General features: G+C 35.4%; 1 protein-coding gene across 1 annotated transcript in view; it reads left to right on the top strand.

The window, feature by feature from the left end:
• Nucleotides 1–1189: 1189 nt before the first annotated feature.
• Nucleotides 1190–16156, top strand: part of hdac7b (histone deacetylase 7b) — a 23761-nt gene continuing 8794 nt past the window's right edge. Inside the window, exons 1-17 of the mRNA XM_073870321.1 lie at nt 1190–1279; nt 1679–1787; nt 4620–4789; nt 6258–6362; nt 6810–6910; nt 8462–8544; nt 8663–8773; nt 8952–9004; nt 10767–10902; nt 10994–11169; nt 11417–11693; nt 11779–11912; nt 14635–14734; nt 14843–14883; nt 15065–15169; nt 15264–15319; nt 15496–15583. Of these exons, the coding sequence (XP_073726422.1) occupies nt 6258–6362; nt 6810–6910; nt 8462–8544; nt 8663–8773; nt 8952–9004; nt 10767–10902; nt 10994–11169; nt 11417–11693; nt 11779–11912; nt 14635–14734; nt 14843–14883; nt 15065–15169; nt 15264–15319; nt 15496–15583 (1566 nt within the window). The 5' untranslated portion in view covers nt 1190–1279; nt 1679–1787; nt 4620–4789. The remainder of the gene's footprint in view (nt 1280–1678; nt 1788–4619; nt 4790–6257; nt 6363–6809; nt 6911–8461; nt 8545–8662; nt 8774–8951; nt 9005–10766; nt 10903–10993; nt 11170–11416; nt 11694–11778; nt 11913–14634; nt 14735–14842; nt 14884–15064; nt 15170–15263; nt 15320–15495; nt 15584–16156) is intronic.

The following is a 16156-nucleotide window of genomic DNA, read 5'->3' as shown; positions in this document are numbered from 1 at the left end:
GAAAACCCCCCTTTGCTCTGTGTCTCCTCAGTTTGGCCCTGGTTCAGAATGTCACCGTGTCAGTCAAATGTCATTTACACACAAGCACAGACGAATCTGCTCATATTTGGGCATATGGTAAGGAGTGCGGTGAGGTCAGCGTGCAAATTTACTGGAACAGAGGAGAAAATATGTTTATTTGTTTGCTTTTCGGAGGACACACATGGGCTGGGTTGGTTTAGTGAGTATAAAAAAATGCACTTGCAGGTGGCTGTGCGAGCGGCCTGGGATGGTGCCTATGTGGGGCGGCCTGCTCGTGTGTGTTTCTGTGTAAAACCGCATTGTCCTCGCTGCTGTCTCAGCAAATGTGGACAGAGGCAGCAGACTCTGTGCTTCCTGTAAAACAGGTGCAAAACCAAACGTAAACACTAAACACACACATTTACAAAGTAACACTTTGCTTCAAACAGACAGACATGTAATGGGCGTCCCAATATAAAGGGTGATGTGTAACAAATAATTTAAACGGATAAAAAACACATTTTATCATTTGGTGGGCATTGCTGTTAATGCCACAGGCAGATCAAAGCCAACAAATTTTGAAGATTGCCTTTAACCTCTTAACCTGATTAGAGAGAGAGAGAGAGAGAGAGAGAGAGAGAGAGAGAGAGAGAGAGAGAGAGAGAGAGAGAGAGAGAGAGAGAGAGAGAGAGACTACAGGAAATAAGTTGATAATATGAATCAGTAGATGAATGTGCGCAGCATGTGCCTCTTGCACTATTTTGGGCTTGGGTTTTCCTCTCTCTTAAATGATTTAAGGTAAATAGACAACCACTTGGACGATCGTAACAGAATAAGGGAGAAAAGACAAGCAGGTAATCTGATTCTCAATCTCTTTAAGAGACTACATTTAAACATTAAAATTAACATTTTTTGCTGTGTGTTTGATCGCACTGTTATCATCACAATTAGTTAATAGTGATATGTTAACAATATTTTACTCTCATAGCATTTCCATATAGTTTCAACTAGATACAGTTGTAACCTTATCATCCACATAAGCACTAGATGTAATATGCTTCCCTTTCTTATCTTTAAAACACGTGCTTGTTTTACGTGCCTCTGGAAGCAAATTTATCATTTGCAAAAAAAAATCATTCGGAGACATAATGAGCAGATGTAATGATACTGATGAGCTAGTGAGATGAGAGGGAGGGGCTTCAGGGTGCGCGCATCGCGAAAAGTTTACAGTTAGTAGATGTCCCTCAGCGAAAGCACACCTGACTGTTTGCATGTGGAGGTTAGTGCTATATGTAAATATGTTTTATACAGATTTGTTTTTTATATAAACCTGTTCCTGTACGTAGCTCAATAGGTAGAGCGCGCCAGCAGCGCAAAGGGGTTCGATTCACTGGGAACGCGCATACAAAATATACAGATTTAATGCGTAAATTTAAGCCCATATCTAGTACTTTTGATGTTGATACCGAACTTACCTTAAGATCGAGATGAGTTTTACATATAAGGCGGCTGTATACTGAACATAGGCTACTATCCGGTTTTCTTAGCATCCAGATCTAATCTTCCAAAACATTATGCTGCTGATAATAGTCAGATAGTATTAATCGCATTTTCAGTGTTATTTGTGTTGCACATCCTGAGGGGATTGTTCACTTATCTGCCGCTGGTTTCAATGCAGATTGCTGTAAATCTACTTGCCATACAGTGAGTGAGCGAGTTCGTGTTGTTTGTCTTGTTTAGATGAACGGATGCGTATTAGACGTGGAAAAGCTATGCAGACGTGACAGGTAAGAGATCTACATGTGCTTAAACGTTGTTTTGTTCAAAGAAAATTTGCTTTTGTTTGGTTTTGTTGCAGAATTTTGCAAGAGATACATTTTGTTTTATATTTAAATGCCATAGCTCACTAGGAAATGTGTAATGATGACTATATAGTTTAATGCTTTATTCTGATTGGTTGAGAAATGTTCCAAGGGTGTTGATTATTTTTCGGTAAGAAGCACACCTGACCTGACAAATGTCTTAGAATAACCACCAAAGCAATGTTTGTGGTAACCGTGGCACAATAATTGGAAGGAATAAAAGGAATAACTGACAACTGGCCGTTGAATTATTCGTAAATAATGCACACCTAAGGTGGCCGTTACACCACAGGTGTGCATTATTTTCAATTATACCACGGGTCTGTGGAATGCTGTATTCCGATTGGTTGAAAAATGTTCCACGGGTATGCATTATTTTTCGATAACCGCACACCTAACTTGTCAAATGTCTTAAAAATAGGCACCAGAGGAATGTTTGTGGTAACCGTGGTATAAATTGAATAATTGACTCCGCTTCTTTGAATTATTTGAAAATAATGCACACCTGCGGTGTAACGGCACTCTGCGTCGTGTCTCATCATCACCTTGGGTGTGCATTATTTTCTTATAATTCAATAGCCCGTCGTCAATTATTCCTTACATAATTCGAAGAACAAGAGTCAATTATTTCGCTTATACCACTGTTACAACAAACATTGCTAAGACATTGTTCTGGTGGTTACTTTAATACATTTGACAGGTTAGGTGTGCGTTTTACAGAAAAATAATCAACACCCATGGAACCATTTCTCATTAAAATGAAGCATTCAACAGCCCCGTGGTAAAATAATGAAAATAATGCACACCCGCTTCGCATCATGCCGCATTACCACCTTGGGTGTGCATTATTTTCTTATAATTCAATGGCCCGTCGTCAATTATTCCTTACATGATTCAAAGAACTGGAGTCAATTATTTTGCTTATACCACGGTTACAACAAACATTGCTAAGACATTGCGCTGGTGGTTATTTTAGTACATTTGACAGGGTAGGTGTGCGTTTTACAGAAAAATAATCAACACCCATGGAACCATTTCTCATTAAAATGAAGCATTCAACAGCCCCGTGGTAAAATTTAAAATAATGCACACCCGCTTCGCATCATGCCGCATTACCACCTTGGGTGTGCATTATTTTCTTATAATTCATGGGCCCGTCGTCAATTATTCCTTAAATAACCATAAACAGAAATGCAAGCTAAAACTCATCCTTCCCAGATGAATACAAATTCAGTGAATTTTGAAGTGTAAATGCATTTACTAGAAATATAAAGAGCTGAATTTTTTACTTTAAAGTTGTGTTCATCTGTTAAGATTAACTTTTGGACAAGACATGTAAGTGTCATAAACTTTTGTTAAACACAGAGCTTATTTTTTGCGATAATCCAAAAGTCTATGGATAAAATGAATGGGGGAAACCAGCGTCCCGCTAACTCTGGGGTTAGCCTACAAAAATTCGCCATCCATATGGGGCCCAGTGTTGTTTGGTTCCCAGCGTTCTTTAAAATATCTTGTTTTGTGTTAAATTAAGTCATACAGGACATAAGGGTAAATGAGCAAATGATGAACGACTTAAAATTTGTGTGTGAAATATACCTTTAGGCAAAATAACAGACAAACCTAATATGTCTGTGAAGTCTTTTAGTACCTGTATGGCCTGCGTCGTGTGACTATACACACAATTTAAACCCTAAAAAGTAAACAAATGATGAACGACTTAAAGTTTGTGTGTGAAATGTACCTTTAGGCAAAATAAATGATTCAGTTCGATGATGCAGAATCATCAAGGCAAACTAAATATGTCTGTGAAGTCTTTCAGTAACCTGTATGGCCTGCGTCATGTGACTATACACACAATTTAAACCCTAAAAAGTGAACAAATGATGAATGACTTAAAATTTGTGTACCTTTAGGCAAAATAAATGATGCAATTCGATGATGCAGAATCAAAAGGCAAACTAAATGTCTGTGAAGTCTTTGTCGTGTGACTATACACACAATTTAAACCCTAAAAAAGTGTAAGTCGGCAGGGCCAACTATTCTAATTACAGTTGCATTAAATAAAGCAGTTTAAAATTAGCAATTAAAAAAATGGTAGAAGTGATCATACTGTTGACATTTAGACTGACGACATCGACATCCAGCATCTTTATTCTTCTGGGAGTTGCAACATTTTTATCCATCACTTTACAGGAAAAATTAAAGCTTTTATGTAGAAAACATGACGTATAACCTTATAAACATGACCTTTGCACTTTTAAGATTTTTGAGTTTTGTTTTTGAATCCAGCCAAAAGCTGCCTTAATTCATATATAGGTTAGGCAAATTGTAAGTTGAAAATAGGATACCACACTTACATAAATCACCCCTTAATCAGAGAAACAATTTCTAATTTTAGCTACAGGAAGAGGATGGGTTTCTTCAATGCATGTTTTAATAGAGCACTTCCTCATCAGCTGGAGAGTTACCATAGTGATTCAGCCCAGATTGAGTGCAGCAAGGTTTCTGCGGTTTGACAAAACGTTGATGCTGTTTCGGTACGTGTTGAGCTCATAATAAAACTACAGAGAAGCCGACATTACAGAAAGTGAAAAAGAAATATCGTCTTCTCACTAAAGAGGGACTTTTGTGGAAACATGGTCCTGGTTTATCAGTTGCATTTAAAAGTTAACTGTGCATATTTTTATTCCTCTACATCTAGATGATGTTTTGCATCATGCATTTGTTTTATTTAGCATTTTTTAAATCTGATTAAAGGTGGAATACGTAGAATTTTTACCACTAGATGCCGCCAAAACACAATAACATCAAATGACGTTGTTTAATGACGCTCTGAAGCAGCGTGGAATTATGGGATTTGTAGTCTTTAACTCAACCGTTGATGGCCATCAATCAGACGCGAACGAGAAATCACATTGACGGATAAGGTAATCAAGTCTTATAAATGTTGCGTTTGATGACATTGTTTATTTCATTATGTATGTTCATATATGTGATGTTCAAAATGAAATTGTAAGTCATAGATGTTCGAGTATTAGTCCAAATTCGATGGTTAACACAGCACAGAATTACGTTTTCAACTTACAATCTACTATGATTTTTCACATAATGTATTGACAGAACAAATCTTATTGTGAAGTGTCTTAAAATGACCATTTATATTGCTGTACAATACCTCTTGATGTGCATATCGTCCGCGGGAAGACACGCTGATTACAGTCTACACACTAATGTTGTGATCAATATAATAGCATACGTTTTTTGAAGGGTTACGAATCCAAACAACTCACCCATCGCGTAAAACACAAGCAGGATCAGAATCTCGGTCTAATTAAATGTTGTCGCGAAGCTCTCTCCATCCAGATAATCCAACACCAAGCACGTAGCCCGACAGGCGCTAATGCATAGTTCCGCATTTGTCCACGACGACACTGGCTGCGTCCGAAAAACTCAAGGCAGTGAAGACTTGTTGCCTCGCTGCCTCATGAGGAAATGACTTCGGAGGCATGAAGGCAGCTCAGAGAAAGGCTTTCGGACACACTTCAAAGGCAGCGTGTTTGAAATATAAACAGAGAGCGCCTTTGTGATAACTAATCACATATTTGAAAACTACAATACTAATTTCTCACTAGAAATGCAATTAAAATGTGTAAAAAGTGAAAATATACGTTTATTTACACTAAATTTGTGCTCCAGTCGCTTCCTTGGCCGCCATTTTATTTTTTCGAACTCGACCACTGTTGTCATGTGGTTTTTATGTCAGTAAAAGAGGTGACAAAGGGTCACATGGATATTAACGTAATTGACAGGAGACTGCAGTGCCCCGTGTCAATGTTTTGAATGGCAATTTTCTCACAATTTGCAAGTAGTTGAAAACATTACAGATATTGATAGTAATCAGCTGGACAAAATATGTAACACTGGCCTAGTGGTTTTTGGACATTTTACTGCAAATATCTTACAAATTGCACCTTTAATAGAAGATACCACTATTTTACAATCCTAATATCTGATATCATGTGGCACTTCAACACGCTCTCAGAAAAAATGTACAAGAAGGTTCAAAAGTTGTCATTAAGGCGTTACCTTTTCAGAATGTACCCTTTGGTAATTCAAAGGTACATATCTGCATCAAAAAATATATATATTAGGACTTTTTTAAAATTACCTTAAAATTAAGCCTGTTCCATCTATACCTTGATAAATAATTTAACTAACTCTTGTTGGTTGATGCCATACACACATCTGCGATGTGTTAGCATGCATGCTGCATTTATGCATATTGAATGACTGTCTCTGCTAGCCTGTATATATGTAGATATATTATAGTTTTATTTTAGTACTGACAGAATATACCTCCTATTAAACTTGGGTTCTTACACTTTCTTCATTCAGATGTCTCAACATCAGCTCGGGAGTCTGGAGAGAGGGAGGGAGATCAAACAGAAGAAAGAACAGCAATTCATTCAGCCTTTGAATAAACAGAAGAGTGAACAGAGTACTTGTTTTTGGTTGTTTTTACAAATACATTTTGACTCCCAAAATTATTTGTACTCTTTTGGACACTTAAAGGGACAGTCACCTTTTTTTACTCAGCTTGCTCCAAACCTGCAATAAAAGAACATTGACATTGAATGCCTCAGTCACCATTCATTTCCATTGTGTGTAAAAAGAGAAACATCAAAGTTTATTAAAATTTCTACTTCTGTTTTCAGTAAAAAAAAGAAAGAAAGCATTACAAAGTCGGATGACCACAGAATTTTCATTTTTGGGTGACCTATTAAGTCACACTTCTGCACACTTCAAAAAATTTCCAAAGTTTCCAAACTTTAAGATAATCGCAATCTGCTGTTCTTTTTAAGTGTCCAAATCCTTTATATGTCTTTCTAAGAATGTCCTGTTTGGTTTAAACAGATCTAAATTTGTATATTGTTTGATTGACAGAGTGTTACTATCAGTCCCTCGGTGAAGCAAAAGCTACAGCAGCTACTTCTAAGCAGGCTGCACCAAGTTGCACCCCGGGACACTAGTCTAGCTACATCACTCAGGTAACATCCAGAAAACTCATTGATCATTGTCTAGTTATATTATCTGTAGACATTTAATATATACCACACTCTTTAAACCGATTAGGCAAAGCCTGTTTTAAACACAAGCCTGATAGTGAAATTGTTGCATGAACTTCAAAAATTACAATGAATCAGTGGTGAGGCCAGAAATTGTAAACTGAGTGGACTTAGCAAAATTAGCAAAAAAGGGAACTAAAGATCAAGAAATTATAAGCATATGAAAATAGAAAAGAACGAAGTTACAAATAAAGCATATCAGTAGTATTTAAATACAGAAATAGAATCAAATGAATAATAAAACTTTCTTCTTCATTCTATAAATTAATTCATCTTTTTAAAGCTACAGAAGTGATTTTCCTTTTGTTTTCTGTTATTTGATTAACATAATGGCACAAACATACGGTAAGCAGATTTCTTGAGGCTACTGTCACTTTAAGACCGAATAAGCACGTATCCATATAGAGACACACATCTGATTTCTTTAAGTGTTTATGTTCACTTAAAGACATAACAGACTGTTTTTACACGAATACGTGTCAAGACTAGTGCTATTTCGAGATAATTTTTGTGTATGTGTCCTGTCAAGCGCATAGAGATTCTATGTTTGCGAGCTTTTTGAAACGGGCGTCTTCGTGTGTGCGCATATGAGTGTGTACTGTGTCCATTTGATTATGTGTATGTGTGTCTATGCCATTGTCTGTGCAAACAAAAAAAAACTAATTTTAACATCTTCGTGCGGTAAAATTGGCTTGAATGTTAACATTTGCAAGGTTTAGAAACGCGTGCAAATGATAAGCTTTTTATATAAATAATTATTTATTTCTGAATGATGCATAGCTATTTGAGCGATTATTATAAAAGAGTTATTATAATTTATGCACGTTTTTCTGCTTTCGCACAAAAAATATTTTGTGTCTCTTCTGACTGAGTGGTCAGTGCTTTGACATGTGGTGCAGATGCATTTTTGGCAACCCGAGTTTGAATCCTGGCTTGATGTCTCTTGCCTATCCCGTACCCCTCTTCACCCTGTACTTTCCTGTCCTTTCCTTACATACTGTCTTATCAAAAAAAGGCAAAAATTGTCCAGAAAATAACTTAACCTCCTAAGAGGTCCACATATGTGGACATCCAGGTCAAAAGAGGTTAAAAAGAGTAAAAGGGCTTCTTGGAGACACTAGTGTTCATCCTGGATACGTCAAATGTTGTTTTAATTTATCACAAATTATTAAAACGTTATTATTGCTTCCTTGTTGTTATAAAAGATAACAAAATATACACATATCATCTCATTGAAAAGCTTGAAACGTATTTCAGTTGTCAATATTTTATTATATTTCACTGTTTAAACAGGCATTACAAGTTAAGACACAAATGGGTCACTGGTTACTAGCATTTAAGCATTGACTGAATGTTTATAAAGATGTTGGAATACAAATACTTTAAATCTGTATTGATTTGACCTAATGCAAAGGTTGCATTTATGTTGAAATTTATTCTGGGATTGTTTACGTGATTTATTCTGTTCTTCAGGAATCAAAATCAGGATCTGATTCAGTCAAAGTGTATATCTAACACACTTGTTTTTGAGGAGGACAATCCATTAAGAAGATCAGGTGGCATATATGTATACATTTAGACATTTACAGACATGTACTTTAAATGAAAAGTGTATGTTAAGCCTAAATTTGTGTGTGTGTGTGTTTTTATGTGTGTGTGTTTGTCTGTGAGAAGTCTCAGAGCCAATTCTGAAAGTGAAACCAAGGAGAAATTTATACAGCAGACCTTACCCACTGCAGCGTAAAACCAGCGCGCCACCTGCTGTCAGGGTTTTTGACACTATGGGTGTGTGATAATTAATTCACAGTTTATTAGTTTTATATCACCTTTGACAAAAGCTTATGCACACATTTTCTACTACTATAATCGTAGATAATTGCTTAAAATTGTGCATTAAACCAAATTATTTTATGTAAAAAATGTAAAGTGGCCTAAAAATATCGTTCCATCACATCTTTTATAGGTTCAGCAGCAGATAAAGAAGCAAAGAATTATGGCCAATTACGATCACATGAGGTTTGTTTTGAAAAAAGAAAAAACATTCTTTATCTCTTTTTATATACATTTACAGTAGATAATGTACTTTGGAACATAAGTTTACAATTTCAGGATCCGAGTAGCAAAAACATTTTATTTTTACTGAGAAATATTTGAGAAAGGGCATCTCGGGAAACTCTTATGGGTTATTTTCAGTGATCAATGTCAAAAGATGAAAGATGAAGACCTAAAAGAGCCCACAACACCGACAAAGTCAGAAAGCTATTGTGACAATTAAAATGCCGATTTTTATTAATATTCTTTAATAATGTAACAAAGCTCCCTTGTGTTTATCATTTATTGTGATCTTAAGTACTTAGCTGAAACTTTCTTATACTATATGTAAACCTATTTTTAATGTACTTAAAAAAGCATTACAATTAGTTTAAAACTAGAGGTACATCGATATAAAAATTTTCCACTGATACTTAAGCCGACTATTCAAAAATAATTTGAAATCTGCCGATACCCGATTGCCGATAGTTTGGTGGTTATTTTAACTTGCATTAAAGGATTAGTCCATCTTCTTAAAAAAAATCCAGATAATTTACTCACCACCATGTCATCCAAGCTGTTGATGTCTTTCTTTGTTCAGTCGAGAAGAAATTATGTTTTTTGAGGAAAACATTCCAGGATTTTTCTCATTTTAATGGACTTTAATGGACCCCAATGCTTACCAGTTTTAATACAGTTTAAAATTGCAGTTTCAAAGGACTCTGAACGATCTCAAACAAAGCATAAGGGTCTTATCTAGCGAAACGATTGTCATTTTTGGCAAGAAAAATAAAAAATATGCACTTTAAAACCACAACTTCCCCAGCGCGACCTCACGTCATACTTCATCACGTCAAGAGGTCATGAATGACGTATCGAATGATGCTAATTAATGTCTTTGTGTCAGTTTATTGTTTAAAATGGTCCGCAAATGTGCGTTTCATATATGTAACATGTCCCTTTCGACGTCATTACGCAATTACGTGAGGTCGCGCTGGCTTGTCACACAGCTGGAGCAAGAAGAGGGGTTCTGGCTTAAAAGTGCATATCGTTTCACTAAATAAAACCCTTATGCCTCGTTTAAGATCGTTTAAAGTCCTTTGAAACCGCAATTTTAAACTGCATTAAAACTGTTAAGTTTTGGGGTCCATTAAAGTCCATTAAAATAAGAAAAATCCTGGAATGTTTTCCTCAAAAAACATAATTTCTTCTCGACTAAACAATGAAAGACATCAACATTTTGAATGACATGGTGGTGAGTAAATTATCTGGATTTTTTTAAGAAAATGGACTAATCCTTTAACTCAATTATTCCGAAGATAACATTTTCTGAATGTTATTCATTCATATAATAACAATTAATGTAGTACATTAAATAGCTCAATGTAGCTCAAATTCATTGCATTGAGTGGATATACTGGATATGATTATCAACTTAACTATCATGAAAAATTGCTTTTATAGATCATTACCCATTATATGTATGTGCATATCTATTTAAAACCAAACAACCATGTTGTGTAGGATTCAATATCATTAAGTAAATATAGAAAAAATACATTGGGGTCCATACATCTTGAGACGAATGAGTCTGAGATAATCATATTAGAATTTAAAACAGGAAATAAACAGAATATATATTTTTATAAAAACAGGAATGTATAATATGCTAATTTTAGATTATCCACCAGTTTAGGATCACTAATCATAAAAGGCATATTTACCATGTAAACTTTTTTTTATTCAGATACATCAGACAGGACCTATGACACACATGAACTATGCTTTCCACCAATCCATCCACTGGCCTGGTGGGCAACCGAGTTGGCCTGCCACTCACGTGCAGTCGCAGTTTTTAACTGTACCTCCACATGTTCATTCAGGTAACGCATACTTTCACATTGATCTTGAATACAGTAAGTAAATGAATGTCAATAGGAAATAATTGTATATTTTTTGTATGTTATTTGTTAGTTCCTGTGATACATTCAGTGATGTCCCATAGGCCATTGGTCAAGGCCAATTCGGCGCCTGAATACATCCAGCAAACACACATACACACACAGACTCTTACAATTACACACCCCACATATGAACTTCACTTCGGCGGTGCACAGGAAGGAGTCCAGCACCACATTCTTCCTAACAAGGCGAGACAAATTAACGCATATAAGCTCCATTTTTTTTTTATTAACGCTAAATGGGATCCGAAATATTTTGTGATGTACATTTTTAAACGTGGTTAGACATGCATGTGACCACAATTCATTTGTATGGTAAACAAGTTTTTAATATCAAGCGTCTTAGTTGACCATCTGTCATCTAATGTTTACATTTATGCATCTGATAGATGTTTTAATCCAAAGGTTTCATCCATTTCACACTTCTCTTTGTAAGGAACGTGTTAGAAGCTCGTGGTCCATGTCTCCAGGAGGGGTGTATAAAAAGGATGGCATTGAGAAAGACTATCATAAGAGATTTTCGGCCAATTTTGAGAACATCCTGTTTGAGCCAGTCGATGACAGTTGCACCAATGAGGCCGGATTACAGCAACCTGAAGAATGTAACAGCCGACAACTTAGAAAGTTTAACCGGCACTTTAACAAATCTCTGCCATCGCGCTTAAGCCCACAGAAGCAGATGATTATCATGAATAAACCAAACTACATCACAGGTAAAAGCAGAAAAGTTGTTACAGTAATGTATCAGTTTGGTGTGTATCTACGTGTATTTATATCTATGTGTTTGTGTTCATGTAGGTTTGGTGTATGACCCTCAGATGCTGAAACACGAGTGTGACTGTGGAGATAACAGGAATCACCCAGAACACGCTGGCAGAATTAAGAGCATCTGGTCGAGGTTGCAGGAGTGTGGCCTCAGGAATCAGTGTGAGGTAAAGACCAAACACATCAAATATACCTTATGGGCCGTTTACACGACACAGTTAGTTTCCAACTTAAAATGGAAAACATTTGATTTGTTTTGGCTGTTCATTTGCACAACACAACAGTATTTTAGGGGCTTTTGAAAAAGGCTTTCAAAGTGCAAGTTAAAACGGTGACGTCATGCGCATGTGCATTATGTGTTCAGACATTGTGTGACATTGCAGAGGAATTTTTAAAATCCTTTTTGGTAACATTTTACTTAATGGGTGTGCATAAGACTGACATGACACCTTCATAATCATGTCATGAACATGAAGGAGGTTTTATGACAACTGGGTGATTCTCATGAAATGCAGATTTAGAAGGTGTCCAGCATCAGAATTTTTAAAAAGCCCTTGAAGCCATTTTTTTAAATTTACCATTATTTTTAGAGGATTTAAACATATATTTCCTATAGCATTATTTACATTTTGTAGATTATAATTATCATTATCAATTATCATTAGTGCAACGTATTACATTAAATACATGCATTTACAAACTCATGTTTCAGTAATTAGAACTAAAAATTTGTCTAGGTACTATAAACAAAGTGTAAACTTTTATCTGGATAGAAATACTAAGATAAAAACTGCTTACCTGGTAGCCATCTTGAGTATCACAGTCAATTATGTTCCTTCCAACTATTTTTTTTTTTTTGTTTGTTTTTTTGAAAATGTTAGTTCATTGAGGGCTTAAACAATGATTGAAAATTGTTGCGGAGGATGACAAAATTGGTCTTGGACACATTTATATTCCTTATTATTGTCTTTACATTTATCATTGATCACCAAATACCACATGTTTCTTTACTGTAAATGTTTATAGTATTACATGCACTGAAGCTTTTTATTTTTTACATTTTTTAATTTAAATATTTCCATGTCAAAGAACCCAAATTCAGTCATGGACACGTTGCGGTAATGAAAATTTTCACCTTAAATGTGGAAAAAACAACAAAGTTGGTTTGTATGATGTCATTTGAAATCATGTGCAAAATAGTAAATGAAGAGATGTAACTGTATGCTTCTTATTTTTATAGCATTTACTTTTTTAATCAAAATGTTTCATGACACCTCATGAGTCTAATTTTTCGAGAATCACCTAACTGTCATTTAGCGTAATTTGTTTGAATTTGTCATTTTTAATACAAGGATGAAATTGTTTGAGATGTCTTTGTTATGACAACTTGACATAAACCAATACATCATAACTTATCATAAATATGTAATAAACATGACAACTTAAGAAACTACCTAGCTTAATGGGTTAACATTACATTAAACTGTCATTTAAATGTCATTAAAGGCGGAGTCCACGATGTTTGAAAAACGCGTTGGAAAAGGAGACGGGCCGACTACCAAAACACACTTATAGCCAATCAAATCAAATCAAATGCCGGGTTGCGTATGTGTGGGGCGGGTCTATCAACAGAAGGTCCAGATTCTATTGGGGTAGGGGCGTGTTTGTTTGGGTGATTTCAAATATCAACATTGGCTTTCAAACATCGTGGACTCCGCCTTTAAGTGTTAATACTCTGTCAAATAGTTTTATAACAGAATAATAAATATTTTTCTTGACCTCAACTACAGTGATACAAATTGAACTTTGCGTTAAAAGTGTTAATACTATATCGAATAATTTTAAATAACTTAACAAAACAGACACGTCAAAAGTTTATACTCAACTTTACATATGTGCACAATACATAAAAAAACTGATAATTAACAAAACTTGTTTTTCCTCACTTGTTCAGAAATTTTCTGACATAGAAGAAAAAACAAAAAAAAAACATTTAAGTAATTAAATGTAATTAACTGTTTTTCCAGCGATTTGGACCCAACGCTGCATGGCTGAACCCATTATTGTACTGTTTTCATTTAATTTTAGGTGAATCGTCTTCAAATATAATAAAATATTTTTTTCAATTTTAATTATTATTATTAGATTATTAGATTTTTTTTCTTAAACACCTGGAGGAAACAAAAAAACATTATTAACTGAGAAATATTCACAACGTTGTTATAAAACTATTTGACAGAGTATTAACACTTAAGGACATTTTAATGACAAATTATATTTGTACCATTTTAGTTGAGGTCAAGAAAAATATTCATGACGCTGTTGTAAAACTATTTGACATAGTATTTACATTTAATGACATTTTGAATGACAAATTATATTTGTACCACTGTAGTTGAGGTCAAGAAAAATATTCATGACGCTGTTATAAAACTTTTTGACAGAGTATTTACACTTAATGACATTTTTATGACAAATTTAATTTGTATCACTGGTAAAAAGTGGTCAGTTATGTTTTCTTTGTAATGTCAAGTTGTCATGACAAGTTATGATGTATTGACCAATGTCAAGTTGTCATAACAAAGACATCTCAAACAATGTCATCTTTGCATTAAAAATGACATAATTGAACAAATGATACTTAATGACAGTTGTCATAAATGTGCATAAAATCTCCTTCATGTTCATGGCACATGTCATGTCATGATTATGAATGTGTCATGACAGTCTTATGAACACCTCTTCAAGTAAAGTGTTACCAAATTTTTAGGAAATTGTTGTCGTGTATGTTCCTCCTGTAGCTCAGTTGTTAAAGCATTGTGTGGTGGGTCATGGGTTCCATTCAAGGGGAACACAAATACAAATGTTTATTTTATGCTTGTGTTTTAGTTGGTTAAAGGCAGGATGGCCGCTTTTGAGGAACTAGAGTCAGTCCATTTGAAGGATCATGTAACTCAGTTCACAGAAACACAGTCACCCAACAATATGGGTATGTAGTTGATGTGTACACAGACACTTTGTGAAAGATTACTTTTCAATGCATGTTCATTATTTTTTTAATAATGTTTTATTTCTTTACACCCCGTCAATCTCACAGATCCAGAATTGATTCGGACACAACCATGTGGTGGAAAGGGGGTAAGTGTGAACACTTGTAACAGAATTACCATGGTGTTTTTAGACACAGTATTATGGCATTACCGCAATCTTTATTGTGTACTACATGGTAATACAGTGACGCTAAAGCAGAGATTTACGTTCAACACACGTTATTGAGTCCAAATGCACTATAATTGTTTGTTTTTTACGTGATTGACAGTGCCAGGATATGGTATGGAATGGTGCGTCCAGCGCAGCAGCACTTAAAACGGCAGTCGGCAGTGTTGTCGAGCTGGCCTTGCTTGTGGCTGACGGACGGCTGAGGGTGAGATTTCGATACTCTTCACAATTCCTTAGCCCATCTTGACAAAACGATGACCAGTTCAAACTTCCTTAATGTGTCTCTGACTCTCACTCAGAATGGGTTTGCAGTGGTCAGACCTCCAGGACATCACGCAGCCCACGCACAGACACAGTGAGTTCATACAATTGCACACATACAAAGCTAATTTTAAATATTACGTGAATTGCCATTTATTTTACTGCTGTAATGTTTCCCATCGAAAACCTATATAACAAAAATGCTTGAGCTGTCCTAATTGAAAATAACTTGCACTGGCACATCTTAAAATATTATGTTCTCTGTTATAGTGGCTTCAGTATATTTAACTCTGTTGCAATTGCTGCTAAACAACTTCAGGAGAGATCACGTATGAAAAAGATTCTTATAGTGGATTGGGTAAGACAGAATTGTTTTTGCATTTGATATATTTACACGTTTTCCAACTACTGATGTAAACTGCTATATTGATACGAATGTAATGATAATATATGTGACCCTGGACCACAAAACTAGTCCTAAGTTGCACGGGTATATTTGTAGAAAAAGGCAAAAATACATTGCATGGGTCAAATTTAACGATTTTTTTTTTGTGAGTAAATTGTCCAGAAACTCGCATACAATGCTCTCGTTGCTACCCACTATTTGGGGATTTCCTATTCAAGTTTGGTTTTTATGTATTCCCATTCAGTCCACAAGCCAGTAGAAAGCGCTAACACAAACCTAGGCTGTGTCCGTAACCGCATAATGTTCATTAGGTACTGAATGAAATGAAGTACTTACTGACTATTAGAACAGCAGGTACCGTATAGAATGAATCCTAGTATTATGAATGCGGTTCGGACGTACTACATCCGCCATGTTGATACATCACGAGACATACGTCGTCATCACATCATGTCATACCAGCGCAAAATGGCCTTATTGCTGCTTTCGCCTTTCTTCTTCATTGCATATCTCCACTCTAGATCA

The sequence above is a fragment of the Misgurnus anguillicaudatus genome, chromosome 8 (assembly GCF_027580225.2).
Source record: "Misgurnus anguillicaudatus chromosome 8, ASM2758022v2, whole genome shotgun sequence".
In the NCBI taxonomy this organism is placed as follows: Eukaryota; Metazoa; Chordata; class Actinopteri; order Cypriniformes; family Cobitidae; genus Misgurnus; species Misgurnus anguillicaudatus.
Note: the sequence above shows the minus strand (reverse complement) of the source record. Positions and strands in the feature narration are given on the sequence as shown.